The sequence below is a fragment of the Lytechinus variegatus genome, chromosome 4 (genome assembly GCF_018143015.1).
Source record: "Lytechinus variegatus isolate NC3 chromosome 4, Lvar_3.0, whole genome shotgun sequence".
Taxonomy (NCBI): Eukaryota; Metazoa; Echinodermata; class Echinoidea; order Temnopleuroida; family Toxopneustidae; genus Lytechinus; species Lytechinus variegatus.
The window spans coordinates 32,864,666-32,886,772 of record NC_054743.1 but is presented as its reverse complement, the minus strand read 5'-3'; the positions used below and the strand labels follow the sequence as shown (position 1 = coordinate 32,886,772).

Here is a 22,107-nt window from a genome sequence, read left to right as displayed (position 1 = left end):
TATCTTTTGCCAAAAGGAACTTAATTTATAACTGATGCATCTATAAGTAACAAGGGATTATCAGTTTGGATTTTGAACATTGTTTCTAAATTATTTAAAAAGTATCTTTATTGTAATTAACAGGAGATTTATCATTAATATTGTACCAATTTTTTCTGTCTTACTCACAGGCCATCGATATCACCGATCCTAACCCAATCTCACTGATGCTTCTCTGCCAGCATCTATATCAGAGATTACCTCAGTACATGCCCAAGACTGCTGTTGAATTCACGACCTCCCTGCATTCATCAGTTACAAGACAGGTGGGTGTGCGCTAGGAAAGTTCAAAGGTCACTGGATCATGAATGGTGATGTTTCGTTATTGCTTACCTGCCAGGTGTGCCTATTGAATAGAAATATTCCTATTTGGGGAAAAAAAATCATCCAACTAGTGGGTTCCCATTTCTGGAAATTTCTTAGTTATTTATAAGTATTTCTTGGCTGTCAGGTCAGCAGGTATGGTATTGTTTTGTTTCGTTTTATTGCTCTGCCGCGCGCTGCTGCATGTACATGCAGCTGTGTGCAGACTGTAGATTTAATGTGACACATCCAAATATTATGACAGTCTTTCATTGCACTCTCATCCGCGTGTCTTAGGGTCTTTGTAAAGTCAGCCAAAACAAATGCATTTGGATCAACATTACAAAAGAGATCAAGTCAGGAATGCATTCATTTTCTGTCTCGTCCATCTGTGGTATTGAACTGTTTTTCATTTAAATTTTGGCATAATAATTTCAAACTTTCACAACAAAACTAAATTGTATGTATTTCTCAGAACACTTAATGATACCTTCAAACCTAGAGGTACATGTATCAATATTACTTTTTTGAAAGATATGCATAGGCTTTTTAATTTGAAAAAATGTGAAAATGTTGGTCTGTGACAAACTGATCACATTCTAAACCTCTACCTTACCTCAGGTACGACTGACGAATCCCAGCAGCAAGCCTCTGACCTACCATGCCATGGTTGCTGGCCGCGATGCCAGGGACTTCACCCTCCCCCGAGGTAGTCAGGTCCAGATACAACCTAAAGGCAAGCAGGATCTACCTGTGATCTTCACCAGTCGATTCCTGCGTCCTGCCGAAGCTGTCCTGGTCCTGGTTGGTAGGCGGGTTGGTGCTGCCTGTGGTACCACCCTAGTCTTCAATCTCAGGACTACTATTGATAATATCACACCAACGGTAAGATTTTTTAGCCTACTATTTATTGTGACTTTATAACTGCTCTGCTTAGGCCAGTTTTATGGTTTTGTGTTACTTTCGAGCACTGCCAGACTATCAATAAATATATAACCAAGTATAATTATTCTTTTACTGGATATCTTTGATTGTAGTGCTTTAGCTTCATTTGAACACTGCATATTGTGATTGTTTATTTTGTACTTTCTAATGATTATCCATTTTTTTGTGTTTACTTGCTTTTCAAGGCCACCATTAAGTGTGAGTCTCCGTGCTTTGAGCTACAGAAGGTCGATGTTGCTATAGTCAACCCTTTCAATGAGGCAGGTGAGTTCCGCATCGTCCTGGTGGAGGCCAAGACACCCTTCCCTGGCAGCGACTCCAAGCAGAAGGGCCTCTTGAAGAACTCCAAAGGCACCGTCAAGAAAGTCAGGTCCAAGACTGATCATGGTCAGAAGAAGGAGAGGACACCGACACCACCCAAGGTTGAAGAGCATAGCATCGACCGGGATATGTTCGAACGTAAGCAACCAAGAAATCGATTGACTAGCCCTTCAGTCAAACGGTCATGCAAATGTCCCAAGTAGCTATTCCCTTCATATTGCTTAGCATTTCTCTGATATTTTTTCATTATTCTTGGTATTCTTCAGGGAAGCAGTGTTGCTGTGATTCTTCCACTGCACTGATTTTAAAAGTCACGACAATGGGGCCCATGTTCTGAACTCTGGGTGGAGCCTAGCCAAGGCCTGAATCAAATTTTGTTTTACACTGTTTGTTTCTTTACTTTGGAATTATTTCTCAAACCTTCAGAGGGAAGAATTCTATTGTAGTTTCAATTCCACTTAGTTTTGAGTAATTTAAGTACCAAGTGTGTTGATTAACTGATCATGTACTTGTACATTAGTGCCAAATTTGGCTACCCTTAGCAAAAACTGTTCAACTGCAGCCTGAGCTCCGAATAAGACCTAAGGTTTTTGTCATTGCTCTTTTGTCTTTGACATCCAAGCTTCATAGGGAATGACATGAGCTGAAATCTCTGTACATTCTTTTGGTTTGGTGGAGCGGGTACGAAATTTAAAACCTATTAATTTGATTTACTTCATCTTTTACAGAGGACACCAGCGACACCCTTGGGTCCTTCTTCTGCCCTGACCAAACCATCAAGCTCGACGGCAACGGACCCGGCATCGTAACCGTTGACTTCTTACCATTCTACACCGGGAAGCGTCAGTGCTCTGTGCTGTTCATCAGTGAGTCCGTGGGAGAGTTCCTCTACTCGATGGAGGCTACTGCTACATTGCCTCTCCCCTCGCATCTCCCCTTCGTGCCTACCAAACACAGTGTCAGGATCAGTAGTGCCGCAGCAGCAGGTGGGTCTCTTGAATGCACAAGAAAGCAAGGTTTCCTTAGCATGCCAGAAATGTATTTAAAACTGTCCAATGACCTTAATGTCAGTTCTTGTAGTATATGTATTCAATCTGTAGACACCATTCTTCTTCACACTTTAGTACATCAACTGATATTAGATTCACTGTTTTACAGCCATGGCGTATCCTATAATATTACATAGGCTATGTAGATTCGAATCAGTGATAGGTCAATACGCCATCACGTGACCATAGCTGCGAGGATCGCATTTGTTATATTCTAGGTTTTGACGTCACCTCAGGGAATATACTGCGTAGTATTTTCAATTGCGGCGTTATATCCACTAAGGTGACGTCACTCGCTGCATACAAGTTGCGCAACAAGATAGTTTATTTGATGTACGCGTCGATTGCATGAAGAACGCGCTTGATGTATTTTCTAAAAAAAAAATCTATTATGACGTAGACGGATCAGAGCTGTAGCAAGAATTTCGCTCTTGAACCAGATGATGAATGCAATTTCTGATGGCGAATCCACATATACTATATAATATAACAGATATTGCCTGGTCTATCGTTTTAATGAATAACATTTCAACTCCCCTCCGAAGCTATATTTTTCCCTCGGGATAATATTTTCCCTTGGGAAAAATATAACTCCATCGGGGAGAGGAAATGTTATATTCAAACTCTAGGTAGGCAATATCTGTATATTATTTTTTATCCCGGGGGGGGGGTGCTGAAGGGTTCTCAAATCAGAAATGCCTGATACAAAGTGATTGTCAGGTATTTACTACGTTTATTGTATACAATGAAATCTGTATATTAAGACCACTCAAGGAAGAAAAAAAATCAGTCTTCATGAACAGCTGGTCTTTATGGACAGGTTCCTGTAATTACTGTTTTGATAGAGTGAACGATTCACAGAACACCAAATTTGTGGTCTTTACAAACAGGTTGTCAACTGAAACACGTTTGATTGTATCATTTTCTTGAAGAGGTTTTGTAGTAGACGTCTGCTGATTGGAATGTTTCTTTTGATCTTGTCCTCACAGGTAGCGGCAGAGGCCTGTACGGAGGAGACGATCGTATCATCTACTGGCGTTGCGATAGTAACTCTATCCTCAATGAGGAACTCATGGTGCCTATCACCAACTCGGCCCGAGAGAGGGCACTGGTCATCGCAGCCCAGCAGCGCATGACGGACACCGAGATCCGCCGACGTCAGATGACTCACACATTAGCCTGTGGCTCGGTCACCGCTGCCATTGCAGCCTTGGGACTCTCTGATGATCATGTGATCAATGCCAACCAATCAACTGTCTCCTTCAATGCAAAGCAAGAGAAGAAGGATGCTGAAGGCACTCGCTTTACCGTGGAAGTCAACTCCAAGTTCTTTGAAGTTCAACATCATTTCTTTGTGCCGTCCCCACTCTCAAAGAAACCCAAATCAGCGGAGGATATTGTCAAGAATGGTCACAGGGTTGAACGTTCACCGGCTGGACTTGTCGGTAATTCAGGTGAGAATGCAATACTTTTGCTGTGTCTTTTTAATAGGTTTTCTCTCCTTGATTTATTTTGAAAATTCTAGTGTTTTGTTATAATGTTCAAATTGTTAGAAAATTTTTCATCTTAGAATATTTGAGTGTGATTACTTCAAACTTATTATTTAAATTGTACTTCGGTAGCTATGTCTTCTTTCTTTTCATATTAGATTGTTTGCAGTCACTAAACTTTCCTAGAACTATTTCCTAGTTCCAGTGTTCAATTTCAAGTTCTTATATTGTTGCCAATGTTTACATAATGTATTTTACTGCGCTCGATGCTGTTATGTTTTCTTATTAACCAATAAGGAGGAGCCGTGGTGTAGTGGTTCTGACTCTCGCCTTGTAAACAGAGGGTCGTGTGTTCGAATCCCACCGCGGTCTGGCGTCCTTTGGCAAGGCGTTAATCCACACTTTGCCACTCTCGACCCAGGTGCTAAATGGGTACCCGGTAGGATGTGAAAGTCATTGTAGCTTGTCCAGTATTGTGTGCGCCTCACAGGCGACTGACTGGAATACTCCCCAGGGAGTGGAGGATGTGCACACATTGTGTGCGGGAATGACTGATTGAATCCGATGACCGGGGTAATAATATATCTGTAAAGCGCTTAGAAACGTCGTTCCGATGGATTAAGCGCTATATAAAAGCGGATTATTATTAACCAATAAACAGAATAGTAATGGCTATTTATATAGCATTCAGGACTACCATTCAGTATTCTGAACATTATATCTTGTGATCTCTGTAAACCAATACTTATGAACTAATTAAATGACTTCTCAACAAAGTTACTACCGGTAACCAAATATTTCTTTTATCTTGTAGGTGTGATCATAGATGATGGCGTTGTACCCCTACCAATCCGGTTTGCACCCAAGGGTGCTGGTCATTACCCCTGCCGTGTGGTACTAAGATCCCCTAATGATATCAGGGTATACCAGATAGAATGTACCGTCAACCCTGAAGGGACTGTAGCTCAGATTGAATTCACTGCACCTGTTCATCAGTCTGTGTCACAAAACATTCCAGTGGTATGTTTCAGAGAACAAATTCATTATTTTTCTCAATTACATTTTCATTTTCTTTCTTTTATCAAAGCCAAAAGTGTCTTTATAATATTCTGATAATTAATTGGTTTGTCTTTGGAGGCATCCACTTTTTAAAGGGGAAGTTCACCATGACATAACGTTTATTGTAAAATAGTAGAAAAAATAATGAAAATTATTGCAGAAGGTTTGTGAGAAATCCATCAAAGAATTAAAAAGTTATTAGAAATTTAATTATTTGATTTGTGATGTCTAATGCGAGCAGCTTTCATACATATCGAATGGTAAAAAAAGTCAATGAAATGTTGTTTTCTCAGAAAATTGAAAATGGTTTTTACTGTGACATTCAGTGTATCAATAGACAGATCATTTCACACCAGTTCCTAAAAATAAAACAAAAATAAGTCATCCGGACCAATGAAATTAAAATTCATGCATTGTATATTACGTTACATATGGGGCAGCTGCACATTAATGACGTCACAAATCCAAAACTTAAAATTCTAATAACTCCTTTTAAAGTTTCTCCTCCTGAATCTGCTTATGACTACATCATATTCCTTACTCTCTTTGGTTTCATTGTCAACATCTTGGATTACTTAGCATCCAGCTATGACATTGTTGAAAGGTAGTTACTCTTAAAGAGAGATGTTTTGATTCTATATTGAATGACTTGTTTGCATACTGTAGATAGAAAAAGCAACCAGTGATGCCCATTTAAATGTTCTTCCCCCCCCCCTGTATTAAATCTATATTTAATAAATAAAAGGAGAAAATATATAAAAATTTCATATACCATATATGACTGGTATAAAGGGGAAAAAAATTCAGTCGGAGGGTAATCGACCATACACGAAACTCCCTCAGTATGCTATTGAGACGAAACACTGCTATTCAAAATCAGATCGTCCCAATTTCGTTTCTTATGGGCTCCACACCCATCATCATCATCAAATACATGTCATCGAATAATTGTCATCATCAAGGTGAACTCATACATGTGTACCATTTTGATTGTATATTTTTCAAAGGGAGAAAATGCTGTAGAAAAGACGATGTATCTTTCATAAATGTAGTATAACATTTTAATCATACAGTCTGCAGATTTTGTTTTATTAGTCTTGTTTCCATGATAATGGAATCAGATAGATGTAACTTCAGAGCTGCAAATTATTAAGAAAAAGTCATAATTATGATTTTCAGTCAAATTATGCCATTATGCTTTTGACCCTAATTATTACTCTTTTGAGGGCAAAAAAATATGTTAACATGTAATACTATATAGTAATACATTGGGCAGTGGTGAACTCATCTCAAGGTGGCCAATAATCATTCTCATTATTAGCATGATCATGTATCTTTGTCTACATCACTTTGAGTGTTATCATCATATGCTTAAATACTTACACAAAAGAGAGAGTACCAGAGGTGATTCTGAATCTGAACCTTAAAAGAAAGATGATTCATTTCTTTTTAAGGAAACTATTCTTTATATGACCTCTTAGAAAAAATTATAATACCACATGGCGCATATGAAATTATGACTTTTATGTCAAAATTATGACTGTTGAGCTTCTGGCTTACTACTTTGTACTCCTAAAGGTCGGCAGCTCAGTTTAAACTGTAGGCTCTATATCGTTTAATTCAGATAATTTTCTAATGATATATTTCTTCCTTTACCAGGTAAATCAAACGAGTGTTGACTGGCCTCTAAAGATCAGTATTGACGGTGTAGGGTTCCATGGACCTCCGTTCCTACTGGCTAAAGCTATGCAGATCACCTACTATCCACTCATGTTTAGGCCGACATTTGAGTCCTTCATAACGGTGAGACATTCTCTTCCATTTTTTATATCATTTTTGATCATTTTAATATCTTTCAACTGGAATTTGTGGGTATTTTGTTTATTTTTATTCCTTTCTGGAAGAAAACAAAATCATGGGATATTACTGTTAATGATAATAATCATGATATGGTTCATTTATATAGCACAGCTACTATAATAGCATAGACTCTACTGCGCTTGATACTTGGTGCCATATTATTACCTCAGTTGTAGCTGAGCCACCTTTCAGGCGCTAAAGCATTCAAAGAATAAATCCTTCCGGGTACCCATTCACCTCACCTGGGTCGAGTGCAGCATAGTGTGGGTAAATTTCTTGCTGAAGGAAAACACACCATGGCTGGGATTCTAACCCACATCTCTGATTGAAACAACGCCCCCATTGTTCATAACAATGAAATTTGCAATTAACAATATTTCGTGCATTTTTTTTTACAGTGTTTTTTGTTTAAGTCCTGAAGGCTACTAAGAGACTTAGAGCTTAGATTGCTGGCCCAATAAATTGCAGAAATAGTATATCTGTAGAACGGAATCCATTAATACAAAAGAGAGAAAAGCAAATATTTGAACATTCATGTATGAATGATATTTATGTATTTGATTAAATGACTCATTGGCCTGCCTCATCAAAAATATTTTGTTATTTGTAAATATTAATCCATCCATTGAGCATTTGGTGATTACAAAGTGCTTCACAACTTGCTCCACTAGATAAGTATATATTACGAAAATGCATATTTATTGTGCTGAACAAACTATCAACATTTATTGTATGGTTTTATTGAGGTTTCAAGGCTAGGTAAAAATCACTGAACTGTGTTATTTATCCCTCTTTTCCTCAAATATCATTGTAATTGAAACATTCTTATGCTAATAATGTACTTTTAGAAAAGAGGTGGCAGAGTCAAATTTCTGGCTTCGGTCATATACAGAGTAAGATTATATTATCACTGTAACGTGGCATGCTAGAATGTAGATGGTAGTAATGTTAGTAATAAATGCACTTGGATCTTGTCATCTGTCAATTTTGTTAATCATTTCTGAATTATTATCAAAAGATTGGTGATATTGTGAAAATTAACACTGCCCCGGAGACTGTTTCATCAACATTTTTGTCAGACAAGTTGTCAGATCTGACATCTTTCCTTGATACTGATTGGCTGAGAGGCACTGTTACTATAGTAACTGTCAGATAAAATGGGACTTGTCGGATAAAACGTCCGACTAGTCCTTTCATGAAACGCTCCCCTGGTTTCCATAGCATGCATACAGATCTTACTCTTATGTACATGAGAACACTTTTTAGAGAGCAATGATTCTGCATTACAGATTGTCACCTTCCGTTACCACTTTTGTCACATCACATTTATGTTGTTATATCACATTTTGTATTTGTGCATGCATTATCTGTAGTTGTTTGAATCATTCATAATAATGTAATATTGAATGAGTTTAGAGGGAAACTTTAATCTTCAGAACTTTGTAGATTACCCACAATGCTGTTCCACCAATGTCATCACAGGGATATTTTGCATGGATATTGTCATTGTTGTTTGATGTAGACATATTTTCCATTGTTATTTATATGCATGTAGTTTTTTATTTGTTCACTTGTTAATGACATATAGTCACGCACAAGAACTAGAACGTATGGATATATGTGACGTATGGATTCCTATAGATAACCTAGTATTGAGGAAATGTATTCGAAAGATATACTACTCCAACAAAAACTCTACTCTGATAACAAAATGCATGTCAAATACATGTTGGGCCCATTGATCAAATACCTCCGAAATTTTGAAAATTCTGTGCTAGTCACATGATTGCACTGTGTGTATCAATAATAAGTTCAATTTAAAAAAAAACAATAATTAAGGGCATTGGACAACAAGAACTGATGTAACTATTATAGATAGTTGGTATATTTCATATAAATAATGATGAGTAATCATTGTGACACATTTCTTGTACAACTGATTCAGTGTCCAAACTTTTGATTTGTTTTGAGTATCATTCCAAGATACTATGTCCTATTTAATAGAAATAGATTTATGATAAAACTAAAAATGCAAGACAGTTAGATCATGCTTAAGATAATAATAATTCAGGGGTCCGTTGCAGAAAGAGTTGTGTTTAAACGCAAGTCGAATAATCAATCGCAAGTCCCAAAAACGCGCTGTTGATTGGTTGAAAATCAAGTTGCGCATAATTTTTAGAGTTGTTTTTTATTGCAAGTCTTTCTCCAACAGGCCCCAGGTACATTTGCAGTCATTTATGTACATCATGAGTGAATGGTTTTGTTTCCTTCTAACTCTGTTTGTCTGTGATTTTTAGGGTAAGATGATGATGCTGAATACTGATGATGGTACAGAACATCACTTCAGTCTCCAAGGAGAAGGGCAAAAACCTCTAGCTCTGGATCATGTAGAGGTGGAATGTGAAGCTAGACAAAAGTAAGTTTATCATTGATTCAAATTATCATCATTGTCATCTTCACCATCACCATCATCTTCACCATCATCACCATCTTCATCACTGTCATCATCATCATCATTGTTATCCTCATCATTGCTACCATCATTGTCATCATTGTTGTTGTATTCATTGCTACCATCATCATTATTGTCATCTTCAACACTATCATCATCTTCACTATGATCATCATCATTATCACCATCATCACCAGCACTATTATCATCATCTTCATCACTATCATCATTGCTACCATCATCATCACCATCATTACTGTCATCTTCAACACTATCATAATCTTCATCACTATCATCATCATCACCATCATCATCACCATCATCACCAGCACCACCATCACTATTATCATCATCTTCATCACTATCATCATTGTTACCATGATCATGATCATCTTCATTGCTATTATCATTATCATCATTACTGTTACCGTTTTCATAATCACCATCATCTTTGTCACTACCATCATCATCAAAATCATCACCACCGCCTACTTGTCCTTGAGACTTCATTGGGACTCAAAAAAGTGTCTTGGAATAAAGATATTAAGTGGGGAACTGATTGTTTATGGTAATGGCATGTGGTAATGAATCACCAAACCCAGTAACAACCTAGCCAGGCCTAGCAACAGCCATGAGCCATGCATTCATCTTTATCTCAAAGGTATGCATGGCATGTGAAATTATCTAGCTATGTGTCATTGTCTGACTTAGCAACAATAATGAATCGGGTTTTCATCGAGGTTTAGTGTCCCACCATTGTAAGACAAATTCCTGAAAGCGATTCACATACGTTGCATTGTAGTCATTGAAGGTTTATGTTAGAATACCTTTTGTGAACTGGTCATTATGAATTCAAGTCTAGTTTGATGGAATGAATTTCTGATTTGTATTCATGAATGCATGATAAAAGATCCCTCCTCTCTGCCTATTGGTTGATAGCACTAAATTCTATTGTCATACATCATGTTTATGCATGAGATTTTGGAAGTTAGAACCATGGCGTGGTGGTTTCTTCACTAACTGTCAAAAAGATGCTTGTCTTTTGCTGGAGTATATAAGAAAGGCCTTGCTTGTCTGTAGATTGGAGGCAGTGAGCAAGCAAGGCCAGGGTGCAGTGACACATATAACAGAACATGTGACTAGTCATGTGATGATGATGTCATGATCACATGATCACATCAACATATCAATAAACATGCACAACACAAGACTCTACAACATACCATAACCCACAGCTAACCTTTATGCTGCATTCTGGCCTTGTTTATTATCTATTTATGTCAGCCTTTTTTCGGCTGGCATAAATAGGTGATTGCTAGTGGGCTGCGTTTTCAACTCAAAAGTAATTTATGCTAATTAGATTTGAGTCAAAGATTCAACTTTATACATGTATGTCGATATAGGCCATATTTACATTCTTGCATTTCCATCATTTTTATACATTTGCACGTTTAAATAGATTATTAGTTTTTGTCAATGGTTGGTATCAGAAATGAGTATTTTGGGGGGTCAATATTCTTTTGGATAAGAATTTGGTCATTATTTGATTTAAAAAACATGGTGATTATCGGATATTCGAATATTATAAATGAAATAAGTAATTTTTTTAATTCTGAGGTCAACAAACTTAGGATATTGTAATGAATGGGTTTTTGTTTTTTTCCTCTCTCTCTTTAAACTCAGGAAATTGTCTTTTAAAAAAAAATGCTATCATTCTGAGAACTTTTCATTGTAGTTATCAAAATCAGCGATACTGCCATATAGAGGAGTTCTAAGATTAGTTATTGGCAGAATTTATAATTATAAATATTACTGCTGTACCTTACAACCACAGCCTAACATAGGCTATTTTGATAAAATTTACCTATTACAGAATAAAGCGTCTGATCCGTGTACCCAATGTGACGGGGAGGAAGATGATGTATCGCGTGGTGTCTGACCTTCCTATCGTCACCGGTGCTCCAACCATCGTTGTACTGCCGAGTAAGGAAGAAGAGTATACCATCACCGTATCACCATGGAAACGAGGCAAATTTGAAGGCATCCTCTCCTTTATTGCTGGGAGCACTCAGAATTTGAGGTAAGAAAGGAGAATGGTAATTTATTGAGAAAAGAAAATAGTCATCATGAAGTGACTATAATTCTGATTCATGTGTGTTTTATTTGGAATGTTAGTTAGAATACATACTGAGTGATGCTTTCAAGAATACTTATATGAATAATATATGTATGTTACCTCTTTCTTTGCTTGAGTGTCTGTGCAGATTTGCAGATGAATGTCAGGGTCTATTAAAATTTTAGTTCTATCTTTTACTGGTTAGGAGCTAATTGCAACATCCCTCCACTTAACTTCATCTGTTGCCTTCCTGGTAAACTCTTTGCCGTTTTTGTCTACTCCAAGTTTTGACTGTCTTATATTTGATTCTAGGCTTTTTGGGGGTCTAGTTCCATCTTGCTTCGTGTATATCATAAAACAAAAATTATTGATATATAATCCTATTTAACAATTAGAATGTTCAAATTTTTGCCAAATACCTCATCCCTCCATGTTCAAATTGTCTCTTCTTAAATTCCCATTTCCTTTTTTTTATAGCTGTGGTGATATGATAATAATAATATTAATGTTAGAAAATAATTATAAATGATACTATTCAAATATGTATATTTTTTGTCCAATGAAAAGAGGACTAAATCAGGATATTCGCATTATGCAGGAAGGTAGTAAAACTGCCACATCCCTTCCAAAACTCTATTCATTTAGAAATGTGAGCATTTACCAAATATACTCCATTTGATTTATTTGCGTAGATATTGATTCCAAGAAATAATATTCATTGTACTAAAAAAAAAATCTTTTAATCTGTGCTACAGGGATGAACCTGATGATAGTGATATCAGCTCTGATCAAGCTGAGCGTGACCTACGTCCTTACAGTGGCAAGTCATCTATCAGCAGCATAGCATCATCCTCACAGAATACCGGGGGTAGCAAGATACGTGATGAGACGTCTGGTTACCGAGTCTGGTTCTCCCTGGCTGTCAAAGGTCAGTGAACAACAGAATAAAAATAGCGAATAGCCAAAAGTGCAATGTTGCGAGATTTTGCATGAGAAAAAAACACTCTAGCCTTGTTGAATAGGTCATCTATCTTTCACTAAATGCGAAATCTTGTACTATCCAACTCATACCTTTTAGCAGTTTAAGTTGTACAATGCCTCGGAAGTTGGCAAATGATTGATTTCTTCCTACGTTATTCTATGAAATTGCGGGAAATGAAAGCAAATCCTTGCAGAGCACATACTATCTACAGAAGCAGTGCAAGAGTAGCCAGTAGACCTTACACGTAATGCTCCTCTTTTTTTACTGAGCAAATTGAATCAAATCATATTGTGCCATCGCCTCGTGTCCAATGGTACATTTTGGATGGTACGTGTGTTATGGTCTGACTGTGTGACATTCAGCCTCCCTTTGGTTGGGTACAACAAGCTAAATAGGCGTTGTACAATATACAATAATACACATCATCAGGGGCGTTATTATACACAATAGGTACCTTAGAACAGCTATAACACTTAAAGTTAATGAGTGTGAGTGATTGCTAATGCCTAAGCAAAATAATGTGTAGTATGTTTCATAAGATAGTGTTGGGGATATATTTTAGCCAAACATTTGATTAGGGCCCATATCACCATTTTATAATTCGTAATGTGATATATACATTGATGTGTTGTAGTCAAAGATTTCTCTGGACTATATATGTACGGAGTGTATATCCTGCTGCTTCACTAATGCCCCTTTTACAAGACATTGATCTACATGTGACTGGCTTGACCCAGCTGAAAGGGCACCTGGCAAGAATTAATTTCTTGAAAAGCTAGAACACCGGGAAAATCCCCACATATCTGAGAAACCAAAATAAATTGCCGTCTAGAATTGAAATTTGATAATTATGTATAGGATGGGATTTGTACTTTCATTTTCTGCAAAAATTCAGATGAACACGGACAGATATGTTATAACTGAATATATAATGTGATGATAATATGTATGAAATGTACAATTGCTTGGATCATTATATTTCATTGATTTTATGGATATACAGCCACACCCCCGCCACCGGAGCGCATCCTCGGAATCACCTGCGCTGCTCAGTCCGCGTCGCTGATGGAGGTTGAGATCTTCAACCCAACCAAGGATGAACTTACCTTTGATGTATCCATCGAGGGAGAGGGGCTTCGTGGTGACCCCACGGTGACCTTGAAGCCTGCTCAGAAGAAGTACTACCAGCTAGTCTTTGCTCCAGCGATCATCGGTCAGACAACCGGAAGGTGAGTGGCAAGCTTTTAGTTCAATTATTAAAACTAGAAGTTCATTGCTTCAAGCCTTAACCCTAAGCTATGCATGACTGTTCTGCTAACCATAAAGCAGATCTAAATCTGCATTTCTTATGTTATGAATGTTAAATGAGCGAAGATAAAATATCTAATTTTTGTCTTCAAGTCAAGATTAAAATCTTATGCATAATATCTTCATTTGATTGTTCATTTTGAATAAATATTTCAATATCACCAATGACATTAGAACAAAGAAAATGTGTTTACTGCCAGAAGATTGAAAACTTTCTTATTAATGATCTATACAGTGCATCTCACTTTAGGAGTGATTTGAGTAAGGTTTAATCTATAAAATGATATGGTACAGTGATTAGATGGCATTGTTGAATGATAATTGCAAGTGTCTTTTAAAGTACCACCAGTACTGAGGTCTGGTACTCACTGAACCTGATGGCTCAGACCCTAGCAGTCTCATTAATCAAATAGATACAAAGCATTCATTAGACAGCATTGTTGGTTGATGTTGCATAGGATACTAAGTGTCTTCTACTGTCTTTGACCCCTGCAGCCTGATCTTCCAGAATGCAACCATCGGTGAATTCTGGTACTCACTGAACCTGACAGCAGAGACTCCAGCACCCACTACCCTCCCACACATGGAGTGTGAGCTTGGTAAATGGAATCGTCAGTTCATCCCGTTGAGTAACCCGACCGAAGAGACCTTGGAGCTGACTCCTAGCTGCTCCAACCAGGAGAACTTCACCCTAGAGGTCGACCAGGAAAGAAAGGTGAGTTCTTAACCTTCTCTACTTTATCCACCTCCTTTACTCCTGATGGGTGTTTCATAAAGCTGTTTGTAAGTTAAAAGCGACTTTACAAATGACTGGTGATCCGTTCTTAGGAACTAAATCTACACCTATGAAAACCTGGTCTAAGTCGTTTATCTCAAGAAAGGGTCACCTGTTACTGTCATAGTAACTTTGTCATATAATCCTTGATTGTGATTGGCTGTTGGGCCCTGTTACCATGGTAGTTAACATAATGGCAAAGTTACCCTAATCATAAAGTTTTCTATGAAGAAGGCCATTGGACATAGGGAACTGGGTATCCCTCTGCATAAACTGTCTATGATGGTATTTTAACTTCAACAGGAGAACAGCAGTGATATGATTTCATGGATCACCTTTAGAACAATTATGTATAACCAGGTTCAATTATATTATATCAGCAACATTGTGTAGGCCATGTAAGGATTTAGGAATGAGAGAGAAAATATGATTACTCGTGTCATATTCTTGAAAGTTATGTTAGAAAATGTGAAAAATTCAAATATATATAAAAGGTATTTTGGAGTCAAGCAGAGGCAATGTTTGAGTCATTTTCAGCCCATGAATTCACTGAATGCGTTTTTGAACTCCTTTTAAAAACTTCTTCTTTTATTCAGATTGTCTTGGCTCCTCACTCTACGGAAGAAGTCCCTCTTCAATTCATGCCTTCAGCCCTTGGTCAGTCTACGCACACTGCAAAGATAACCTTCAAATGTGAACAGGTATCTACACCATTCATTCAACTGCATTTGCTATTCTTTTTATCCTTGTATTGGATTAACTGGTTTCAAAATAATGAATTCAGATTCATTATATCTAGAACCTAGGTGGATATCTGTTATATTTGGGATATCTGTTCTTTTTATTCAGTTATTAGTGATGCTTCATTTTCTATGTTCTGATTTGAATCTATGGTAGACTTTACATAATTTTCGCCAAAGTCAAAACACTATTTTAGAACTAAATATGCAAAACATATCTTTATTACATGTTCTAAGTCAAATTTAGCCTTAAAGACGAACAGGTTTATATGGTCCGAAGAGATTTAAATAAGGCAGAGGTCACCTAGTCAGCAGGCACAGACCCTGATTGAAACTTTGATCAACAAGTGTGTCTCCACGCAAAGACTAGCACATGTTTCAATCCTGAGCGAAAATAGGCTGCACATTCAGACCCTTAACTTCAGTGAAGGGTTTGCACAGTAGACCTGTCTCCTGTAACGCAACTCTCTCTAAGACAAGTTTCTGCACTATATTTGCATTTTGATTTCGCAAACTCTGCAACAATATTTTTGCATTACCTTCTCCATTCAGCTTGGTGATTGGGTGTTCATAGCATCTGGTACAGGTCTAACCCCGACACCCTTGGATCCAGTCAGTGTGAGTGCTACCCTGGGATCAAACACCTCTCTCATCATCCCATTCAGGAATCCCACTTCAGAAAATATCCTGGTTGATATTGTCCTTTCTGGTGAGTATCTCTGTAACTTTCTGATTTTCAGCTTGTTTCCTTTTTAGCTAATATTAACATGAATTGGCCTGTCTGTATCAGGTTTGTTGTTTGATTGTGTATGTCTCTTCAGTTAGTATGTTTCTTGTTATGCATTTGAAAAAAAAAGATGTTATTAAATTGCTATTTCTGAACTCTCATTCGAAGGTTTAATTAGAAGGGGGATCTAAAGCTTTCTTCACCATCAATGGTGTCATGCATACCTTATGTTTAATGTTAGCATTAAACAATATTCTTAGATATTTGCTTCATGAGTCCTCAGTGGCAATTGAAACCAGTCACATAAACATTTGACTATGAGGACCTAAAATCCCTTGTCCACTGTTACCATCGCTATACAGACAACACAGAACTTGCCGAGTCCGCTCAAGGCCGTCTTGACCGAAACCGAATCAAGACTGAATCGGCCTTCTGCCTGCTCCTGAAGCGAACTGCCAGTATCCCTGTAGGACCAAAGGCCACTCTGGATATCCCCATCACCTTTGCCCCTGATCGTATGAACCTCCATGAAGCACTGTGTATTGTTTCTATCAAGAGAGAGAATGGAGAGCACTGGGATTACTTGCCCATGAAGGACCCGGACCATCCATCAGCCAGGAGGTAAGCATGAACACATTTTGTCTTTAAATATACTCGGTTTTAGGAAAGCATTCCGTTCCAGAATATTGTTTTTGCCATGATTTTGTTGGGAAGGTGTAATTGATGTTTGAAATTTTTAGAAATTGTAAGCAATATATTGTTTTTTGTAGTTAATACTTTTTAAGAAAGGATAAATATATGAAAATAATGAAAACCAGAGTATGAATTTACCCTTGTCATCCATCGGCCAGGAGGTAAGCTGAAGGCAGTTTGTTTTTAAATCTTGATTATCTTTTAACTGCTTTAGAAAGCATTCCATTCCAGGAGATTATTGTTGTCATGGTTTTTTTGGGGGGAGGGGGTAGGGAAAGTTGACTTGATAGTAGAAATTCTAGTAAATAATAAACTTATTAGCTTTTGTTGGAGCTGATGTAAACAAACTTCCAACTCCAAACTTCATTGGAATCACTCACCCTGGGTTGTCTGTTTGCAGTTTTATTTCATCAGTAATCTTGTGGAAATTGGCAGGGATATGTGTGTATGTCTACTTAGTCAACTAAATTCTTATTCTCTTTTCCTTCTAGGGACCATGACAGGCGTGAGAAGAGCGGTGGTCTTCGCGACATCCGCTGGCTCTACCCCATCAACGGGATCCCAGAATCCCAACCCAAGGTTGACCGTGGTGCGGTGATCAGCTGCCAGGCTAGGAGTAGGATAGAGGAGAGGTTGGAGGTCTCGCTGACAGGTGCCGTACCTAGCTCGGCCAGTAGCCATCAGATGGTCAAGACTAGAGCGGTCACTCCCAAGGATCAGAATCGGACGATAGAGGAAGATGGTGTGGTGGCTGGAGAAGGTACAAACATCCTTGTTTTGGGAGTCTACTATTACAATTTTTTTTTTCAAAGTGTTCGTTCTGCAATAGATCAGGAAAAAATGAAAGGGAAAATGCCACTTACCCAAGTCCATAATTCTTGTACGATTTCTTTTTCTTGAAATAAAGTGGTTGCTTAAATTTCAAATGCACACAAAGGCCTAGTCAGTTGAGGTTTATTTGATCCTTTTGCTCTATTTATTGAATTTACTTGGTACAATAATGGTTTGAGAGTATCATATTCCTGAAACACATTTCTGTATAATACATCTCTCATTTTTAGGCAACACTCTTGCCAGTGAGTTCAACTACGAGCTTCTCTACCCCAATGATGAGGCCAAGGTACAGCTAGAGAATGCCGTCTCTCTTCAGCTCATACGCAAACAGAGAGAGAAGCTTTCAGGCAACATGACACTCGTATTCAACGTCATCTATGCACCATTCAAGATCATGAGGTAGTCTTCTTTTGCCTTATTTCCAACCTTGTAAAAATTTCTTAAATTGTAATACATTTATCATTAAGTAAAAATATAATTTGTCATAGTTACTCACCCAGCTTTGTATGTTTGTTGTATTATCACAGACTATTTCTGTTATACAGATCATACAGAGATAACCATATAGAATTTTGACTTGTCAATGCATTGAACTGATAGCTTGTATCATTAAGTTTACATACTAACTTCTCCATTTGTTAGGAAAAAGAAGGGACATAAATCGCAGTGTTTTTCTTGTATATTGATTATTCAAAAGCCCTTGGAAATTTCTATCATAATCAAAAGAAATATTTAATCCGACATCAAATCTCTTGGGCCCAGTGAAAATTCAGGCAACACTAAGAACATGTATGGGGGTGTTCTGGGTGCGGTGTTTGACAAAGAGTTAAATGTGACTTTAAGAGTCGTGCTTAAATTCAGATGCACAATAGAGGTGCGCATCCTCTTCATAATTTTGACCAATGCGATGTAGCACCTTAACTGCAATTTTTAAAGTCACATTTAACTCTTAAAGAAACAAATCCCTGGTCTGAAAAATGCTTGATTCATTAAATTCTTGGAAGGTCATTTTATGCAGGCTCTAATGTATTCCTCAACAATTTTTTTTCTTTCTGGTAATATGAAAAATTAGCTGATTTTGTAAAGACATATAGGCTGTATTCGCAAAAGAGGTTTCAATCGTATCATGGTATAAAACCATAGACTTGCGGATTTTTTTTTTTTACATAATTACACTTATTTGTGTCCAATGAGAAAAGTTCTATGCTAGTTTTTTTTTTTTTGCAAAAGGGACTCAATTGAAGCGTGATAAAACATGATCCAATTCCATATTTGTAATCTCTTTTCCTTTCTATCTATAACAGACACAATGTTCAACTATGTATCAAGGCAACCACTGGAGGAGTATGGCGGTTCCCTCTTGGTTTCATCTCCACTGAGCCAACCGTTGATGATCTCATCACCATAGAATCAGTAGGGCTCAACAAACAAGCCATGGTTGGGTTTAGGCTTACCAGCCAAGCTAGGTAAGTTATTGGTGGTTTTGTAAAGACTCGTCAGTCTTACACAGGTTGAAACTTTGTGCTCCTGAACAGCTATAATAGCTCCTGTAATTATCTTCCATAAATTCACCTGACATTATTCAGGTAAAGATTAAAAAGAACATGGTGTGAAATCTTCCTAAAAGTTAAATAAATGTTTCTTCATATACAGTTGACATCACATTTTCACTTCCGTGAGTGAAAATATTGCTTTTTTTTTATAGCATACTAATTAAAATTTCCATTTGTTGAAAGCTTTCAATAACTCCGCTCATCCGGTCCAAAGGGCAAGATGAGCGTTTGCCGTGGCGTCCATCCACTATTTCAAAATGCTACTACTTCGCCGTTTCAAGTCCGAATTCAATTCTGTTTGCTTCATATGATAGCACTAGGTGGGGCATTCAAAATTTCTACACAGAATATTGAAATTCATTGAATATGCTACTTTATGCGCATTTTTCAAAATTCACAAAAAATGCTACTTCTTCTTTATTTGTTGACCGATTTTGATTTTTTTTTTGCTTCCATCTGGTAGAGCTTCACGAGGTTCACCACACTTCTACACAGAATTTTGACATTTTGACCAGAACAATTTTTATGCTAATTTATACATATTTTTTAAAATTCACATAAACTGCTTCTTTATTTGTTGACCGATTTTGATTTTTTTCTTCCATCTTGTAGAACTTTATGAGGTTCACAAAATGTTGAAATTTTGTCTGGAAAATTATTCTGATTTAAGCAAAATTTATTCATGAATCACAAAAAATATTTTTCTTCATTTGTTGATCAATTTCAATTTTGTTTGCTTTATATGATAGCTCGAGGTGGTGATACAATTTTGAAACTCATTGAATCTGCTATTTATTCATATATTTTCAAAACTTACAAAAATTATTTGTTGATTTTGGTTACTACATTAGGTCCACCAAGGTTCTACACAGAGTTAAGAAACTTTGACTAGATTATTATCTAATTTAATTTAATAGATCACAAAAATGCTTCTATGTAATTTTTCAATTCTAAATCCTCAATTTATGTCAGTGTCAACTGGGTTGAAATTAAAATTGTGTTACGAGATGCCGGATGAGCTCCACATCATTGATGTGCTAGTTTTTAGAGCTGAGACAGTGTATTTTTATATCTTTTTAACATTTACTTCCAATCTTTTAAAAGGACAAGTCCACCCCAACAAAACTTGATTTGAATAAAAAGAGAAAAATTCAACAAGCATAACACTGAAAATTTCATCAAAATCGGATGTAAAATAAGAAAGTTATGGCATTTTAAAGTTTCGCTTATTTTCAACAAAACAGTTGTATGAACGAGCCAGTTGCATCCAAATGAGAGAGTTGATGACATCTCTCACTATTTCTTTTGTATTTTATTATATGAAATTTTTATTTTCTCGTGGTCATTGTCATGTGGAATGAAGTTTCATTCCTACGTGGAATTCCATTATTTTAACATTTTGTGCTTCAGGCAATGAGGTCCTAATCATCCAATTCGTAAAAATTGAAATATTGTATAATTCAAACAATAAAAAAAACAAAAGAAATAGTGAGTGACATCATCGACTCTCTCATTTGGATGTAACCGGCTCGTTCATATAACTATTTTGTTGAAAATAAGCGAAACTTTGACATGTCATAACTTTCTTATTTTACATCTGATTTTGATAAAATTTTCAGCATTGTGCTTGTCTGATTTTTCTCTATTGATTTAAATCAACAATTTTCTGAGGTGGACTTGACCTTTAAGAATCCCCATCTTGAGTTTGGCATACAGCTCCCCATAATACAATACATTTTGATTACCATTTTCTTGCAGGCATCCTATAGGCTTCCAGTCTTACTTTGTAGCTGAGAGTGATGTTGAGTTCTCAGTGAGCCCCCAGACGGGGGAACTCAAACCTCTAGGTACACCAGGAACTCTTATTACCGTAGGATTCACACCCAAGCTCTATGGAAAGACTTATCATGCCAAGCTCGTTGTACAGGTAAGAAGTACTTTCTACTGCATGTGTGTCTTCATTATGCTTTTGACACTCTCTACCCATGGTCGCCTTTTATGAAGCTGTGCATGACTTTGACTAGTGATCCATTATCGTCTAAATGATTTACTCATAATTTTCCTATCCGTTTAGCAGCAAGCTATTGATAGAATATGCGTGTAATATCATAGCCTTTGCTGTATGTTAGGAATTTGAATGGATAGGTATGCGCTATTCAAAAGTAGTACTTTACGGTTCTTTTTTTAATGGAAAATCGTTTATGCAGCCTGGGACTGACTTATCTTTTCTTGGAAGAATCATACAGATTAACTGTGACAAGAAAAGCAAGTGGTCTTTACGGATACACTCAATGTAAAAATTAAGAGAGACCAACCTTCAATCTTTCTGCTACAGAAATTTTGACCGTACTAAATGCTTACATTGGTAATTCTCCTCACAGACTGCCGACATGCAATGGACGTACCAACTGAAGGGGGTTACACCGGAGTACACCCCGCCCACAGGACAGTCCCAGAAACCTATCCAAGGACCCCACCCTAGTCCCATCAGACGAAACAAACCCAAGAACTTCATCCTTGACAACCTCAGCCTGACCACAACGGCAGTGTCTTCACCCATCAAAGGAGCTCCGGTACTCATGAAAACAACAAATGGTATTTAACTCTCAGATGAACATAGATCCCAGATAACCTTAGCCCGACTACAGGTATCAAAGGAGCTCCAGTACGTACTCCTGAAAACAAATTTTCGTTATCTGCAATGATTTCATGGGCACAACTTGAAGGAGCTGTAACATTCCTAGAAAGATCATGGCTGTTATAGTACAGGGCCTGTTTCATAAAACCTGTTTTGAAGTTCAAAGCTACTGAAGTCATTCACTTTCATTGGCTGATAATGAAATTAACAAGTATTTATGAAA

At 37.1% G+C, this 22,107-nt stretch overlaps 1 protein-coding gene across 1 annotated transcript in view; it reads left to right on the top strand.

The window, feature by feature from the left end:
• Positions 1-21,905, top strand: part of LOC121413871 (cilia- and flagella-associated protein 47-like) — a 71,346-nt gene extending 49,441 nt beyond the window's left edge. Inside the window, exons 32-51 of the mRNA XM_041606848.1 lie at positions 171-305; positions 964-1,227; positions 1,473-1,746; positions 2,337-2,594; positions 3,647-4,111; positions 4,962-5,167; positions 6,866-7,009; positions 9,364-9,482; positions 11,392-11,598; positions 12,390-12,562; positions 13,620-13,845; positions 14,420-14,639; positions 15,296-15,400; positions 15,992-16,148; positions 16,529-16,787; positions 17,351-17,619; positions 17,921-18,092; positions 18,998-19,159; positions 21,005-21,173; positions 21,628-21,905. Of these exons, the coding sequence (XP_041462782.1) occupies positions 171-305; positions 964-1,227; positions 1,473-1,746; positions 2,337-2,594; positions 3,647-4,111; positions 4,962-5,167; positions 6,866-7,009; positions 9,364-9,482; positions 11,392-11,598; positions 12,390-12,562; positions 13,620-13,845; positions 14,420-14,639; positions 15,296-15,400; positions 15,992-16,148; positions 16,529-16,787; positions 17,351-17,619; positions 17,921-18,092; positions 18,998-19,159; positions 21,005-21,173; positions 21,628-21,849 (4,206 nt within the window). The 3' untranslated portion in view covers positions 21,850-21,905. The remainder of the gene's footprint in view (positions 1-170; positions 306-963; positions 1,228-1,472; positions 1,747-2,336; positions 2,595-3,646; positions 4,112-4,961; positions 5,168-6,865; positions 7,010-9,363; positions 9,483-11,391; positions 11,599-12,389; positions 12,563-13,619; positions 13,846-14,419; positions 14,640-15,295; positions 15,401-15,991; positions 16,149-16,528; positions 16,788-17,350; positions 17,620-17,920; positions 18,093-18,997; positions 19,160-21,004; positions 21,174-21,627) is intronic.
• The last annotated feature ends 202 nt before the right edge of the window (positions 21,906-22,107 follow it).